General features: G+C 48.2%; 1 protein-coding gene across 6 annotated transcripts in view; it reads left to right on the top strand.

Moving 5' to 3' along the window:
• The window catches only part of ENTREP2 (endosomal transmembrane epsin interactor 2), a 314,260-nt gene that overhangs the window by 280,083 nt on the left and 16,899 nt on the right, over window positions 1-17,278 (top strand). For all 6 annotated transcript variants that reach the window (XM_053273181.1, XM_053273176.1, XM_053273177.1 and 3 more), the window contains 2 exons: window positions 4,861-5,021; window positions 5,593-5,728. In XM_053273181.1, coding sequence (XP_053129156.1) covers window positions 4,861-5,021; window positions 5,593-5,728 — 297 coding nt within the window. The remainder of the gene's footprint in view (window positions 1-4,860; window positions 5,022-5,592; window positions 5,729-17,278) is intronic.

Here is a 17,278-nt window from a genome sequence, read left to right on the forward strand (position 1 = left end):
GCAGAAGGTTCCATGTTCCCTCCCTGGCCACTCCAGATAGGGCTGAGAGAGAGAGTCTTGCCTGCAGCCTCAGAGAAGCCGCTGCCAGTCTGTGTAGACAACACTGAGCTAGATGGACCCGTGGCCTGACTCAGTAGAAGGCAGTAACAGCGCCTTGAATTGGCTTTGGAAAAGCACTAGCAAGCAATGTGACTGATGTATTAGCCCTTGTGAGAGGGTCTTCGTTCGGGGGGGGGGGAGGTCGGGAGCGGCAGGCAGCTCCATTTCCTTCTAGCTGTACCTTCCGTCCAGTTCTTCAGCAGTTCCAGAGCCTTGGGATGGGGAGGGGGGTGGGAGTGGGGCGGTGGATGTCAGAGCACACTACAGATCCTCCGCAGAGGCCATCTTTCTCTCTCCTCCTCCCCCTTGCTGACTGGCCCTGAGACCTGAATAAGAGGATTGCCAGCTATCTAAGAGCTGCCTTGCTGCAGCCTTTAATTACCCACAGGTGAGGTGTGGGGAGAACCCCTCCTCGCCTCTTTGTTGACTTAGGGGAGCTCCCGGGGAGAAGGGCTGGGGTGATTGCGGGAGAGTGATGGCTTTGTTAAGGGACGCATTGTTGAATGACTCTGGACAAGAGAGCTGCTTAATGCTAGAGGAGATCAAAATTCCAGGGGGATTTCCTGATTCAGAGTATCCCCCCCCTTCCCCCCCCCCCGTTTGTCTTGTCTATCCGTTTTAATAAGTACACAGAATTAATCACCCTCGTTGTAATACTTCTGAATGGCTTCTTGAAACTTACCTTTTTGGGAGGGTGGTTTTGAAATGTGATACCAGGTTTCCCAAACTGTGGCACCTGCAACTTTGCTAAGGGGAGGTGGCCAGTTGCCAGGGCTAGTGAGAAAGGGAGCCTCTCACTTTCCCTGGCAACTGGTCACTTCTCCTTAGCGAAGAAGATGCGTTGGCTTAGCGAAGATATGTGTGTCCAAACTGTTGGCAGAGTCAAGGTGTGGAGACTACACAGACCGTGTTTGAAGTATTGATTGTGGGGGTTATGGTGCCAGCGTGGTGTAGTGGCTAGAGTGCTGGACTAGGACTGGGGAGACCCGAGTTCAAATCCCCATTCAGCCATGAGACTAGCTGGGTGACTTTGAGCCAGTCACTTCTCTCTCAGCCTAACCTACTTCACAGGGTTGTTGTGAGAAAGCAACCTAAGTATGTAGTACACCGCTCTGGGCTCCTTTGCGCAGTGGTAGAGCATTTACTTTGCATGTAGAAGGCCTCAGCTTCGCTCTGGCCTGGCCAGCATAGCGTCGTGGTTAGAATCTTGGACTAGGACTGGGAAGACCCGAGTTCGAATCCCCATTCAACCATGAAACTCACTGGGTGACTCTGGGCCAGCCATGTTATCTCTCAGCCTAAGCTACCTGCCAGGGTAGTTGTGGGGATGAACATAACCATGTAACCTCTGAGCTCCTCAGAAGAAAAAGTGGGATATAAATGTAATAAATAAATATAAACTCTCCAGTATTTCCGGAGGGTAAAAGCCCCTGCTTCACTTTCCGGTAGGACTGGGAGAGACTGCACACAAACGTGTGTACAGGTGAACAGACATCTGTAGACTTGCACAGCGTAATGTCTGAATCGGGCTTCAGGCTCTAGAAGCCAGCTGGTTCTGACCGGCAGGGCTGTTACCACTCAACTTAGGCTAGAAGAGGACTTTCCTAGGGAGTTATGAAAAAATATATATCATGAGAAATAATGACGCACATTTACAGTTTGCATAATATGCACACTTGTTTGACTAAGCATTCTCCCCTGGCAAACATGCACATTTCAAAATGAAAGCGGAAACCCACAGAACTACTATTCATTGTTTTCTCAAGTGCATTTCTAGAATCCCATGTTTAAAATGCCAAATAATTAATTCCCTCGGAGATTGGACTCCTCGCTCTTCTTGTAGTGTTGATATTTTTAATTTGGTGTACATTTTTAACACGGAGCCAGAGGCTCTCGGTGTACCAAAAGTGTGGAGGATTTATAATACTCTGGTAGAGATTTAATTTTGCAGGGCTAGGAATGGGAGTGCAGGATGAAAGTTGTTCGTTCCTGCTCCCTCCTGCTTAATCTTATGAAATATTTTCTTTTTAACGGCTTTTTTTCCTCCCAGAAGGAAAGTAATGGTAACCTCAAACGACCCAATTTTTCTCTGTAGTAGTCCTCTGGTGCTTTTGCCGCAGTATAATTTAAGGACTCTTAATGCACGGAACATTAAGATAAGGGGATTGCCGGTGCTAGGTCGGAGGCTGTGGCAGCAGAGGACACGGGAGCTGAGGCGGAGGTTCCCAGCATGTTAGGGAACAGGGTGGGATAGGCCTCTGGCACGGAGATGGAGGCAGAGTTAAGAACATAAAGAGCAGCCCAGCTGGATCAAGCCCATCTAGTCCAGCATCCTGTTCCACACAGTGGCCCACCAGATGCCACTGGAAGCCTAGAGGCCAGACCTGAGTGCAGCGCTCTTTCTGACTGTTGCTCCCCTGCAACTGGTGAGAAGCATCCTGCCTTTGAGGCTGGAGGTGGCCTATAGCCCTCAGACTAGTAGCCATTGCTAGACCTGTCCTCCAAGAGGGGGTGTTAGCCAAGCGCTGGAGCCAGGTGAGCATTCAAAGAGGACAGCACTAGAAAGGTCAGGAGTGACTGAAGTTGAAATGGGGAGAGGAGCTGGTCTTGTGGTGGTAGCGAGTCTGAACTGTTCCCTTTGCTAAGCAGGGTCCACCTTGGTCTGCATTTGGATGGGGGACTACTGGGCGCGCTGTGAGATTTTCCCTTTAGGGGATGGAGACATAGCTCAGTGGAAGAGCATCTGTATGCTTGCATGTAGAAGGTTCTAGGTGCAATCCCCAGTATCTCCAGGTAGGAGCCCTGCCTACAGCCTTGGAGAAGCCACTGCCAGTCAATGCAGACAGTCCTAAACCTGAGGGACCGGTGTTGTGACTCGATCTAAGGCAGCTTCTTGTGTTCCTAAACCAGGTGGACCGTCTGCACAACACAAAATCTAGTATCAGAGAAAAATTACAACACTGAACAAGAAAGGGGGGGGAATATGGGGGAGAGGGAAGTGCATTGGGGAGCAGAGCTTTGCCCTACATTTGGTTTGTAAAAGATGGATATATTTCAAATTAATGCTTCCACCCTGAATTTATTTTCTCTGGAGTCTTATTGAATTGGATGAGATTAACTTCAAGCATACAGGCGTAAGATTGCAGCCTTATTTTAATTTCCAGTTCATTGTTTAGCAATAGGTCTGACGGTGGAGGGGGTGCCGGAGGGGTGCTGGTTTGTCCCCTTCACCCCCCCTTTTAGTGCCTCCTGTGCCTTGTGGCCACTGCAGGGCTTTAAAAGCAGGAAAGCAGGACCTTGAAGGGAGTCCAGAAATGAAGGGGTAAGCCAGGGAACAGGATCAGAGGCATCGGCTGTGTCCAGCCCGCCCTAGGCAACACTGGGGTGGCCGCACTTGGGGCTAATTGGCATTTCCAGCTGCTTTTCAAGGTCAGGGCCGACATAGCAAAGGAATCCTGGGCAGTGGGGATGAATCTTGTCACACTGGCACTCTCTTAGAAGTGTGATGCTTCTGTTCATTGGCCAAGATTTTGCAGCTTGATGGCCAACTCACATCCTGCTGCTATGTGCATTGTGGGCCTCTTTGCAATTAGAGAGGTGTCACTTTTTATGGCCCTTCAACTCCCGTTTTGATAGCGGCGATTCCTTCTTTGCACACGGGAAGTGTCTTTTCCCCACTTGTTCTGTGTGAGATCAGGAGTTCTCAGCAGGGGATGCGAGTACTCCGAGGGGTACTTGAAGGGCTCCCAAGGGGCACTTGGAGCGTTACTGCCTCCCCTTGCTGCGGCCACGCTTGAGGATGATGCATCCTCAGCGATGTGTCTGCTGCAGAAGGGGAGGGAGGAGGATGGAGACCCGCCTCCTCTGCTGCTCCTAATTGGCAGTGGCGAGACCCGAGTTCAAATCCCCATTCAGTCATGAGATTAGCTGGGTGACTCTGGGTCAGTCACTTCTCTCTCAGCCTAACCTACTTCACAGGGTGGTTGTGAGGAGAAACTTCAGTATGTAGTACACCGCTCTGGGCTCCTTGGAGGAAGAGAGGGATATAAATGTAAAATAATAATAATAAAAAATAATACAGGCTGAAGCTCAGCATACCCCTCCCCTCAGCCTGACAGGCTTCAGAAAATTAGCACTGATGACTCCCACAGAAATTAGTAGGACAAGTAAATTTGCCCCATTAATTTCAATAAGACTGCTTATGAGTAACTTAGTGTGGATGTGAGCCAATATCTGTAGCAGCCTGTCTCCTTAATTGTAGTAACATATTCGTATTTTGATGTACATATGTTTACGTACACATACAATTTAAATGTTACAGTTATGAGACGGGCTACTCCAGTCACGGGCTAACATCCAGATGAAGTTGTTCATAAGCAGTAATATTGAAATTAATGGGAAAAATTCACGTATTTATTGATGGATTTGATTTCAAATCAAAATGGCCTTCCAAAAATGGCTCTGGGCGGTTTACACAGAGAAATAATAAATAAATAAATAAGATGGATCCCTGTCCCCCAAGGGCTCTATTTCAGTGGGTGCTCATGGGTATTCTAAATTAAAAAGCTCAGCGGGTTACCTGGGTTGAAGGTTTAGGGCAAAAGGGGTGCACTTGGGGTGTGTGTGTGTTTGTTTTTAAAGAGGTTGAGACCCCTGTGTGTGTTGATCATGTCTAATGTGGTTTCTGCTGCTGTGTGAAGAACTTCCTACTGGTGGACCTTTCTAATGCATCCTTGACCTTCTCTCATTTATACCCTTCAGTTCCTGCCACAGAGGTCTCATTCTGCGAACCCAGACTGCATGACGCCCCATGGAACTATCCTGCACCAGACCTTGGATTTTGACGAGTTCATCCCTCCAATCCCACCTCCGCCCTACTATCCCCCCGAGTACACCTGCACTCCTGTGATAGAAGCACAAAGGTGATTTTTTAAAGAAGAAAAACTGGCCCACCCTGAACCTCATATTGTAAGGATTCTCTTCTTGGACTGCTGGTTATGTTGCTTTTTAAAGAAACTAGTGACATGCTCTCCACTGCTAGGTGAGGGAGCAAACAGCAGGGAAGGGTGCTTGGTGGCCACTGTTGGGCAACAGGGACTCTTGGTTGTCCAGCTACCTGAGCAAAGAAACACCTTCTTTAAAGTGGCAATTCTTTGTTTAGCAGGGGGAGAGCAACTGGCCCGCTCCATCCCCAGCACAACATCCCTCCAGTGGCTGCTGCTGGTGTCCATCTTATGTTCCTTTTTTAGATTGTGAGCCCTTTGGGGACATGGAGCCATTTTATTTATATCGATGTAAACTGCTTTGGGAACTTTGGCTGAAAAGCGGTATATAAATATTTGTCATCAGATTGGTTGGATCCAGCAGCAGGGTTCTTAAGAGGCACGAGCCCCTCTGCTTTGGCATTTTGGTTTACGTGTTTAAGTACATTTGGGGCATGTATTTTTACGCGTGTGTTTATTTCTTACTGGTTTTATCGCTGTTGCTTTTCAGAGGGCTCCATTTGGACTTTCCTCACTCGCCCTTCAGCGCCTTATATGAGGTTGCAATCAACAGCCCGGGAATGCTCTATCCAGCGGAACTGCCCCCTCCGTATGAAGCAGTGATTGGGCAGACTCCGGCCAGCCAGGTGAGAGGGAGCAGCTGTGGGAGGCTGGGCTGGGTTGGTGGAACAGCCTGGGCTGGACAGTTGAGGCACCGCGGCTGTCTGGTTACGCAGCTTGACTACTTCCCTGCACAGGGATGGATTTTGTTCTTAAACCAGGGACCGGATAACTCAGAAAGTGTCAGTGCTATGGTAACTCTGGCCTCACTTCCCCACGGTATTGTCCTCTGTTGCGGCCGGGGAATGTTGCAGCGTAACAACAACACATATTTATATACCGCTTTGCAACCGAAGTTTCCAAAGCGGTTTACATAGAGAAATAAGAAATGAGATAAGATAAACAACTGCATGTGCCGAAGCAATCACATAGGCCTCCCTCACCTGATCAACACCGACTTCACCTGACCCCCAAAAGGAGGGTGCTGGACTGGGAAGGAAGATGGAGGCGCCTGATCCTGCCTATGTGGTGTTTTGATTGAGAGGTTCCCAAGCCTGGATCCCCAGAGAGTGTTGGGCTGCTGCTTTCATTATCCCCAGCTATAACGGCCTTCAGCCATCTGGGGGACCCCAGGTTGTGAAAGTCTGGTTTAATTCACATGCCACTCCCCAGAGGTGTGGGGGTCACACCTGAGATAATGGTGTCCACGCTGCTCTGTGTATTTAAATTGGTAGAATTCTCAGCTGCAAAATGTGGCAATGGCCACTGGTTGGATGGATGGATGGATGGATGGATGGATGGATTGATGGATGGACTGATGAAGTGCCATCAAGTCGGTGTCGACTCTTAGCGACCACATGGATAGATTCTCTCCTGGATGATCTGTCTTCACCTTGGCTTTTAAGGTCTCTCAGTGGTGTGCTCATTGCTGTCATCATCAAGTCCATCCACCTTGTTGCTGGTCATCCTCTTCTTCTCTTTCCTTCAACTTTTCCCAGCATTATGGACTTCTCAAGGGAGCTGGGTCTTCGCATCTTCCGACACTACATCTATTTTGTCTATGCATGTGGTTTTCTTGGTAAAATATAGGAGTGGTTTACCATTGCCTTCTCCCACGCAGTATGAAACGATGCCTTTGTCGTTGACACTGAAATGATTGTCTGCCTCTAGCAGCTTCCTACATCGCTGCTGCCCAATATAGGTGCCTGCTTGCTTTAGCTGGGCAGCTGGGATGACCTTCGCGTTTTGGGTGACCCTACTGAGAGTATACCTCCCGGCGTACTTCACTCATCCCTCCCAGGAAAACACCTCCTTCACGATGAGGCAGCATAGCAGGACTTGCGGGTGGGGGGGAGAACTGGCTTAGTTGCATTTAAAAGGGGATTGGTCTGCTTATAGAGGATAAGTCAATGCACTGCTATTAGGCATGATGGTTCTCTAGAGCCTCCACGTTCAGAGGCTGTGTACCACTGGGGGACAATAACAGAAGAGGGTAGCTGCCTCCATGTCCTGCTTGTGGGCTTCTTGGAGGCATCTAAGACGCTAGACCAGCTGGTGTGTGTGTGTGTGTGTGTGTGTGTGAGAGAGAGAGAGAGAGAGAGAGAGAGAGAGAGAGAGAGAGAGGAGGGACCTGGACCACTTAAATGAGGTGCTCTTAACTCCGGAGAAGGCAGAATTGCACAAGTATATATTATTTTGAGTTCTTTTGGAGAATTTCAGTGAAACAGCAACTTGAAGAGAGGAACTTTTTAGCTTATATATATATATATATATATATATATATATATATATATATATATATATATATATATATATATACACACACACACACACACACATACATACACACACACACACACACACACACACACACACACACACACAATATCCTGAGCTCTGAACAGTTCGATGTCCTTCAGATAGATAATTTCCAGTCTGTTGCCTCTTGTTTACCCTTCCCAAACAGTACCTTGGGATTTTAACCAATACATCTGCATTCTCCAGGATTCTGAGTTCAGGCTTGAGTACTCAGTTGCATCATAGCATTTTAGTAAAGGTCACACACAGAGTCAAAGTAGTGGTGCTCTGCATTGCCAAAGAGGCTTGAAACGGAGTCCCTCCCAGTCAAGGAGGGGAAACCAAGCACTGACGAGATTAACCTGGCTTCAGCTGGAAATCTTGCAGCAGTGCTATATCTTCTTGAGGATGCTAGAGCTTCCCAAGGTTGGCTCGAGCACCTGCACCCCCCAGGACCTTCCCCCGTCACCCCCTCCCACTGCCCAGGGTCGTTGCTTCACCTGCCTGGATGCTCCCTGCCATTGCTACCCCAGTGCATTTCCCAGCCAAATATCACAGTGCTCACGGTCCACATGGATTCTCTTCCAGCTGGTTGAGTTGGCCTTCGACCGGCCATCCTTGCATCCTGATGCCAACATGATCCTTGCATCCTGATGCCAGCATCCTGATGTCATCAGGAGGTGTGGTTGGCATCTGGACACCAGAGCTGCTGGTCTCTGTTTCCCAGCTGGTTAGAGCAGCACCCACCAGCTTCATGGGCCCTCCCTCCCTCTCTCCCATCCTTTCAGTGTGGATTGGACAAATCCCTATAGCATGGGTCTGTCATTGCCATTAGCTATGATGGCAAAGGCACCTCATAGAGACATAGGAAGCTGCCATATCATTGATCAGAGTCAGACCTTTGGTCCATCTTGCTCAGTATTGTCTTCACAGACAGGCAGCGGCTTCTCCAAGGCTGCAGGCAGGAATCTCTCTCAGCCCTATCTTGGAGTTGCTGCCAGGGAGGGAACTTGGAACCTTCTGCTCTTCCCAGAATGGCTCCATCCCCTGTGGGGAATATTTTGCAGTGTTCACACTTCCCGTCTCCCTTTCATATGCAACCAGGGTAGACCCTGCTTAGCTAGGGGGACAAGTCATGCTTGCTACCACAAGACCGGCTCTCCTCTCCCGAGAAGGCTGTGGGCCAAGCCTTTTAGGGTAGTTCCCTCTTCCCCCATGTGAGTTTACTGGGTAGCAGCAGTGATGAGAGGATGAAGACTCAGAAGGAAGAGGAGGGGTTTCAGGTAGCGGGCAGTGAGGAGGAGGTGGCCGCAGGGCCCAATGTTTTGAGGGCTGGCTGGCGTGTGTGTGCCCTTTGAACTCCCCCACAATGCCCAGCCGTGACACAGCATCGCTCTGAGCATGATGGGCAGAATTAAGGAGCCAGCCATGCTACAGCTGAATTGTGTTCCAATGGGGGGCCACAATGGGGGCCAGGCAGCAATGGTGGGAGCTGCTGGTATTTGCTTGGGGGAACCATGCGGTGATGCTGGTCTTGATGGTGAGGACTCCGCGTTGGGAGAAGGAGGCGGGGCTGCCAGAGGTCATCTGAAGTACTGAAGAGCTGGCACTGGGTCTTCCCTCTTCCCTGGGTCTTCCCTGTCCCCTGTCCTAGCTCTGCTTCTGTTTCTCCCCATGTTTAAGCTGATCAGAGAAAGCCACTAGAGGCAGCAGCGCCATATTGGATCAGGGGACACTTCAGGCAGTATGGAGAGTGAGGGAGTGGGACGCAGGTCACTTGGCACAAGGGTCACATGGAAGGTTGGGAGGAGGGCAAGGGCTGTGTTACTTTACCCGGCAACAGCAATCAGCCAGCTGGCAGGAGGGGTTTCTTCCTCTCCCTTGCCTAAAGAAGCCTTAAGAATGAGAGCTGGTCTTGTGGGAACAAGCAGGAATCGTCCCCTTTGCTAAGCAGGGCCTGTCCTGGTTTGCAGCTGGAAGGGAGACTGCGTGTCTGAGCACTGAAAGATATATTCCCCTTAGGGGATGGGGCCGCTCTGGGAAGAGCACCTGCCGGCTTGCATGCAGAAGGTTGCAAGTTCCCCCTGTGGCACCTCCAGACAGGACTGAGAGAGACTCCTGCCTGCAACATTGGAGAAGCAGCTCTCATCTGGGTAGACCATACTAAGCTAGATGGACCAAGGGTCTGTCTTGGTGGAAGGCAACTGCCTATGTTCCTAAGCACGTACTTTAACACCATAGTTGTAGCCTGCTTGTTTTGTTTTATCAACCAGCAGCTGGTTTACGGGGGTGATTCTCCTGAGCAAGTCAGGAAATGCTAGTGAAATTGACAGGAGTTCCTGTTCATTTCAACAAGGCTAGCCCAGGAAAACTTCCCAGTGGATTGTGGCATGCATAAATCAGCATGAAGACGGCCATTTTGATTTTTTTGGCCTTAGGAAACAAAAGAGGGCAGCTCAGTTGCTAAGCAAAGACCATGGATCATTTGCTCCTCTCAGAACGTGCTGGGTCTGTCAAGAGTCCTACAAAGATGCAGAACATGGCAGAAGTCATTCAGTTAAATCAGAGGTTTTACACTTAGCAAATATATGCTCATTTAGAAATGGATGGTAGTGCATGAGTCAGCTGGTATGGTCAGTATAGCTGAGAGCATTTTATAACTTTCCATTTTCAGTGTGTTATCAGGAACTTATTCTGACCATCAGGCTTGCAGCAGCATAATTTGCAGTGATATTTTAAATGCTTTAAAATGTTATACAAACACAAGAACTCCTATACAAAAACTCCTATGGCTGTTGTCAGAGGAATGGAAATGAAAATTGGCATGAATGTCCTCCAAAGATTACTTGATGGAGAGAATAAAACAATTTGTTCACTGTGACGCTAACCCTAACCTTTTGCAAGAATGACTGAAAACGTGCTTTCAAAATGAACAGATAATGTGAGGGCTGACAAAGTGAGTAGTACAAATTATAAATATGAGTCATTTGTATATCATAGTACAATTATTGTGCAGAAATGACTGCCATTTTACCCCAGTCATTTGGAGGTAGGGATAAAGATGGGGTAATAACACAGAGCAAGATGTAAGTGCAGCCGTGCTATCACCTATTTTTCATTAACTGGGGGTAGATGTTGCCAAAAATCTCTGAGAACTCATCCCCTGAGATGGTACCGATGCCAAAATTGTTGGACCTGGTTCCTGGACCTGGGGATTGTAAAATACTGGGGAGACTCCATTACAAAAGAGAACCCTACCTAGATATTTTATGAGGTTAGCAGCCATGGAAGCGCAATCAGTGCTGGCCCGTGAGAAACAAAAAGAGGAGGCTTTGTGACTTCCCAGGAGACCTTCTTAGCTCTCCAAACTCGCTTTGCTTAAATCATTTCTTTTTTTGGCCTGCATAGTCTACTGTCAGGTGGCAGAGGCAATAAGGCCCCACAATGTCAGCCTCTGATTTATGGCTGCACACAGAAGCGATGAAATTGGAAAGTGCCTGGAAGCCAAGTTCTTTGCCAAGCAACAGTCCTGGACTCTCTGGCCTGTTTCAGTTCCAAACTTGCTTTATTTGCAGTACTGTTGGGACAGGGATTCCAGGAAAGGAAGGCTGCACACTTGCTCAGAAAATGCATGCATTCAAGATGCTGTGACAGATGTGTGCATCATCTAAAAACAAGGAAGAGTGTTTTTTTCCCTTCAGAATGTGGCGGTTATCTGAATTGAAAATCAAAATATTAGAGATGATCTTTTCTTCCAACAGTGAGCAGCAGCCTCTGTTGTAAACTGTTCTGCATCTTGAAAAGGCTCCCGTATAGAAGTATTAGATGTATGATGCAAATCTGTTCTGTTTCGTTTAGTTTATTTAGCACATTTCTGTATCACCCCATCTAAAAATCTCCGGGTGGTTTACAATTTAAAAAACAACAGTCATAAAACATTAACATAAATTTAACCCATTTAAAAAATAGACAAAAACCCTACAAGTTGAAACTTGAAAACTACAGATTAAAAAGCTTGCTTAAACAGGTATTTAATGAATGAATTCAGATCCTGGCTTGATTACTGTTTCGTTCGAAGATTGACATCCTTGCCTATTTATCCTGCCCAATTCTGCAGTAGTTCACGTAACAGCCAGCAGTATTTGCAGTCCAGAGTTTCTTCTTAAAGGAACTTGAGCCACCTGGCCGCAAGGCAAGCCACAGAGAACCAAAGGTCAGTTAACGGATGATCTCTTAACCCTGAACTCGGCAGAATGAAATGCTTGCATGGAAAAATGTTGTATTGGAATTCAGAATCCAAAGTTGGCAGGAAAGTGCCTTTTTGCCTGAAAAGCTTTTCTGAAAAATAAATAGCTTTTCGAGTGCAATATAATGTTTTGCCTGTGGATATTTATTCCTCAAAGGATTGGATTTGTTCAAGCATTTCTGGGACTTGGGTTTCTAAAGTGGGGCTTGCCAGCCTTGGGTCCACAGATACTGTTGGACTATAACACCCACCATCTCTTTGTAGCTGGGGATGATGGGAGTTATAGTCCAACAACAGCTGGGACCCCAGGTTGGCAGGCCATGCTCTAAAGCGTTTTCTGTGCTGCCTTAGGGACATAGGAAGCTGCCATGTACTGAGTCAGACCATTGGTCCATCTAGCTCAGGATTGTCTACACAGACTGGCAGCAGCTTCTCCAGTGCTGCAGGCAGGAATCTCTCTAAGCCCGCTCTTGGAGATGCTGCCAGGGAGGGAACTTGGAACCTTCTGCTCTTCCCAGAGCGGTTCCATCCGCAGAGGGAATATGTTCCAGTGCTCACACTTCTAGCCTCCCATTCATATGCAACCAGGGCAGACCCTGCTTAGCTAAGGGGACAAGTCATGCTTGGTACCACCAGACCAGCTTTCTTCTCCTAAAAAGATCTCAAGTACAGAGCCAGGAAAGATCTTAGGGAATATAGGAAGCTGCCATATACTGAGTCAGACCCTTGGTCCACCGAGCTCAGTATTGCCTTCACAGACTGGCAGTGGCTTCTCGAAGGTTGCAGGTAGGAACCTCTCTCAGCTCTATCTTGGAGATGCTGCTGCCAGGGAGGGAACTTGGAACCTTCTGCTCTTCCCAGAGTGGCTCCATCCCTGGGAGGAGAGCTGGTCTTGTGGTAGCAAGCATGACTTGTCCTCATAGCTAAGCAGGGTCTGCCCTGGTTGCATATGAATGGGAGACTTGATGTGTGAGCACTGCAAGATCTTCCCCTCAGGGGATGGAGCCGCTCTGGGAAGGGCAGAAGGATCCAGGTTCCCTCCCTGGCAGCATCTCCAAGAGAGGGCTGAGAGAGATTCCTGCCTGCAACCTTGGAGAAGCTGCTGCCAGTCTGTGAAGACGATACTGAGCTAAATAGACCAATGGTCTGACTCAGTATATGGCAGTTTCCTTGAGGGGAATCTCTTCCAGTGCTCACACTTCTAGTCTCCCATTCATATGCAACCAGGGTGGACCCTGCTTAGCTAAGGGGACAAGTCATGCTGCCTTGGGCCCTTTAGGCGGGCAGCCTCGTCTCTCTAGCTGTTCCTGAGCTACAACTCCCACCACCCCCAGCCACCATTTCTTGTTCAACAACATCTGGGCAACCAAGGTTTATGAGAAAATGGGGGTATAAATGTTTAAAATAAAAAGATCCCAGGAGCTCGAGTCGCCTGCTGCTGGAGAGACCACTGACAGCCAGAAACATGCCTGCTCTCCTCTTATTTTGCCTTCTTTAACTCTTCCTTGTTCTCATATTCAGCTGCTAAGTCACCTTAAACACCTTGGCAGAAGGCAGTGTGCAACCGCAGTCCATAAATAAAGAACCAGGGGCTGGGGTCAGGTGTGAATGCCCCGAGGCAGTTGCCAAGGGCCCTGACTACGCAGAGGGCCTGCTGCCAGTCCCAGAACTGCCTGGTCTCCTTTGTGTGGTGATGGCACAGCAACCCTCTCAGCAGAGAAAATAGCTAGCTCCATGGCATGCTCCCAGCCATCCCATCTGCAACGGGAGGTTCTCCCAGGGGCCCTGGCATCATTCATGGATCAGGGTGCCTGGAGGAACATTGCCTTCCTCTAGAGGCCCCAGAGAAAGACACCTTTTGTCTCTGGACATGAGGTTCCACTGAGGAGTGGTTCTTCCTCCTCCTCCTCCTCTTTTTCTTCCTCTTCTTCTTTGTTTTTCTTCTTCTTCCTTCTCCTCCTTTTCTTTTCTGTTTTTGCAGTGAGCAAGGTATGCCTTACACATATATTAAAAATGCTCAGTACAAATCATCCAACAACCAAGTAAGGAAATGCACAGTACAAAAGGCCAGACGGTGCCAAAATCAAAGTACTACATTTACCCAAATGCAAAAGGACTCTGAATTTAAGTCGAGACCCTGAAAAAATAGAGCTTAAATACAGGTTGTAAGCTTATTTATGTTGGGAATTTGCTCTGGTAAGAGATACCCTTCTATTACAGCAGAGTGCACAGAGGCAAAACACAGCAGAGTCTGCCCAGGCATGCGTGTATGCGTGTATGCTGAGAGTAAAAGAAACTTGGAGCCAGTTCATAGTTTCCAATCAATATAAGGAGTCTTTATTGGTGAACTCCATTCTAGATAGTAAAGTGGAGAGATAGGATCTCTGATCTATCTAGCTGGCTGGATGCAGAGGGATGGTTTCTGCATCTCTGCATACATGGTGCAGGGAGAGAGAAATGTGTCTGTTGCAAGGGAAAAGATGAAAGGGAAGAGGAAGAAGAAGTGGCAAGGCAGGCAGGAAGGAAGTCCCTGAGAGTAGCAATCTACATATCAAAGGGATAGTGTCAGAGCAGTAGAGAAGGGATGGCCATTGTCTTGACCCCTCTAGCCCTCTGACTCAGCGGTCTGTTCCCCTCTATCACTGAGACATGAGACAGCGCAGAGTCCTTCACTTCCAACAGTTTGCCCAACAGGAACTCTGAATTTAAGATGACTCACTGGTTTCTAACATGAACTTGGGGGAAAGACCTAGTCTTGGGTTTGGGTAAATACAGTAATAGAGCAGGGGTTCTCACACCTGGGTCCCCAGGTGTTTTTGGACTACAGCTCCCACCATCCCCAGCCTTGACGGCATTGTGGCTGAGGATGATGGGCGTTGTAGTGAAGTTGGAGCACCCCTGCAAACCAAGTTGTGCAGTATTCACACTGATGAACAAGGGCAAGCCCCAAAGGGTTAGACGGTTTTGCCTTTGCATAAAACTTTGTCCATGAACAGGCCCAGCAAGCTCAGCTCCTGAAGAATAGTGGCTAACATCCAGATGGGCGTGGTGCACATGCAGTGGCCTTTTGCATATGCAGAGGCTTTGGATTCCTACTCAGTGACCAAGCTCTTCTTCGTGAATTTGTCTAATCGCCTTTTAAAGTAGTCTAAGCTCACATCTGTGAGATTGGGCTGTTATCTTGTCTTGGGTCGTCTTAGAGGCATTATCGTTATCTTAATCTGGTTGTTAGGCGCTCTAGGGTCTCTGTTGGGATGAAAGGGCAGGACATAAATATTTTAATAAATAAGATGCATTTCCTCCCTCCAGTGTTCTCTCTAATTTTTTTCATCTGTGTGCGGAATGAATTTTGTTCTGGGCAGCAGTATCGGCATTCAGATGGGGCCTTCCTGATTCAACCTGAGCAGGATCTAAAATTAACTGAGCAGACATCAAAAAACATGTGAGTGTGCGCACATGCGCACGCCTTAGAAGGAACACTGCCTCCCTCTTCTCCCTTCCTCCCATGGCCACAAAGGTATAGCTGTTGCAGGCACACCAAAGCAATCTTGGGCCAGCCACTATGGTATTAACGTCAGCCTCACAGGGTGGTTATGATGACAACAGTGCCGGAAGGGAGAATGATGTATAACATTCTGAGCTCCTTGGAGGGAGGGGGATATGTAAATGTACATCATCATCATCATCATCATCATCAATAAATAAATTACTGTTGTTATTTGTTTCCTTGAATGGTGCTTATAATACAATGCTTAATCCTGCCACATTTCCTATAACCTCTTTCTCCCCTCAGGTAAGACAGGATGCCCATATGGGGGTTTCGATTCATTTGGAGGGAAGGAGAGTATTGGGAGGGGTGGCTTGACCTCTTCCCGCTGGAATCTGCCCTAGACTGGCCTGCCAGCCCCCTAGCTGTCGAAATGGAACCCAAACGTGCCAGCCTGTTCAGAAGGCAAACTCACCTTTTCATCGGTGGCAATTACAGGGCTCCAGAATTGCGGCCGGCAACCATTATCCAATTTGCAATGCCCCGTTAATGCTTCTGGCAGGCATCGTCATATTTGTACCAATTAACTTTTGAAAGCTTTTCCGACAATGCATCGTGACTGCTTTAACCAGCACGGGAAACAGTGGCGTTCGCGCCAGCAGCTTCTCCAGGGTAGAGTTGCCATGCCGTTGTCCATGCCAGCAGTGAGTTCTTTCCTGGTAGTTCCCAAAGTGCTTTTGCTCTGGCCTGAAGTTCTTAGTATGCGGGGAAAGACAGGCCCAATGGCAGCAACAGTAAACAATCATGGCATGCTGCTAAATACACGCCGTAGGGCAGGATTTCATGGCTGTTTGTCAGCTCCAGAGGACACGTGAGGCAAGAGAAAGTCAACTGTGGCCTTCGAAGGAACGCCCTCTGACAGAAATTGGCCTGTTCAGGGGCATGGGGGAAATGGAGCAGAACCCCTGTCTCCTCCTTCACCCAACAAAGCACTCACCAGTGCTTCAGTCCAGCCCGTGCTTCGTTGAAATGCTGGCTGGGCCCACAGCTTCTTTCCCTATCTCGCTCCCAGCAAGGCAGAGAAATAACGCCCCCTCACCAGTCAGCATTTCAATGTAACAATGAGGTCATCTACACAATCAAGAACTGGGTTCTTCCTGGGTTTGGGAGCTGTGTGTGCTCCCAGTTTTCGGTTGTGCAGAAGCAAGGTAAGAGGAAACCCTGGGCAGAAGTGATGGTATGGAAGCAAGGTAGGAAGAAAAGCGACCCAGGTTTTCCTCCCACCTTGCTTCCACACAATCACTTCTGCCCAGGTTTTCCCCCTACCTTGCTTCCACACAACCCAAAATTGGGAGCCCACGTTGCTCCCAAACCCAGGTAGAACACCGTTTTTGATTGTGTGGATGACCTCATTGACTGGGGAGGACCAGGAGAGGGTCTGAACAGACTCTCTTCTGGGTAATGGCCACGCCCCCTGCGTCAGCCTCATACCTCAACAGAGCAGCTGCCAAACAGCCACACTCCACACCTTTCTTCCGTGCTTCGAACATGTGTTAATGGTGTGTGTCTATCAGCTGCCACTCTGCCAAGGCCCCAGTGCAAACCACCACCACCACCACCACCACCACAAAAGATTACATATTCTCTTGAGACCCCAAATACTGTATTTACCTGAATCCAAGAACAGGTTTTTAAAAGTTTTTTTTTAATCTTAGAAATCAGGAGGTCATCTTAAATTCAGAGTCCTGTTCCTTTTGAGTAAATAGCAGCGATAACCTGTATTTAAACTCTACTTTTAAGTCTACTTGAAACTCTACTTTTAAGTCTACTTGAAACTCTACTTTTAAGTCCTGAGTGCAGAGAGAGTCGTTTTCTGTTTGGGTAAATACATTAATTTCATGGTGTGTGTCTATTCGGCTGCCATTAATATCATGGCCGTGTTTGGGGTGTCTGGGTGGAGTTTGAGAGCCTCCGGTTTGCACTATAGGAGCTCTTCTTACTCCGGGTTGTCTGGGGAAAGTGAATTACATACACACCAGTTCTGCCTTCGGTGTAGAAGATACTCTCTTTGTGATTGGCCCAAATCTGCCCTTTTCCATATTTGTG

Source organism: Hemicordylus capensis, chromosome 10, assembly GCF_027244095.1.
Source record: "Hemicordylus capensis ecotype Gifberg chromosome 10, rHemCap1.1.pri, whole genome shotgun sequence".
NCBI lineage: Eukaryota > Metazoa > Chordata > Lepidosauria > Squamata > Cordylidae > Hemicordylus > Hemicordylus capensis.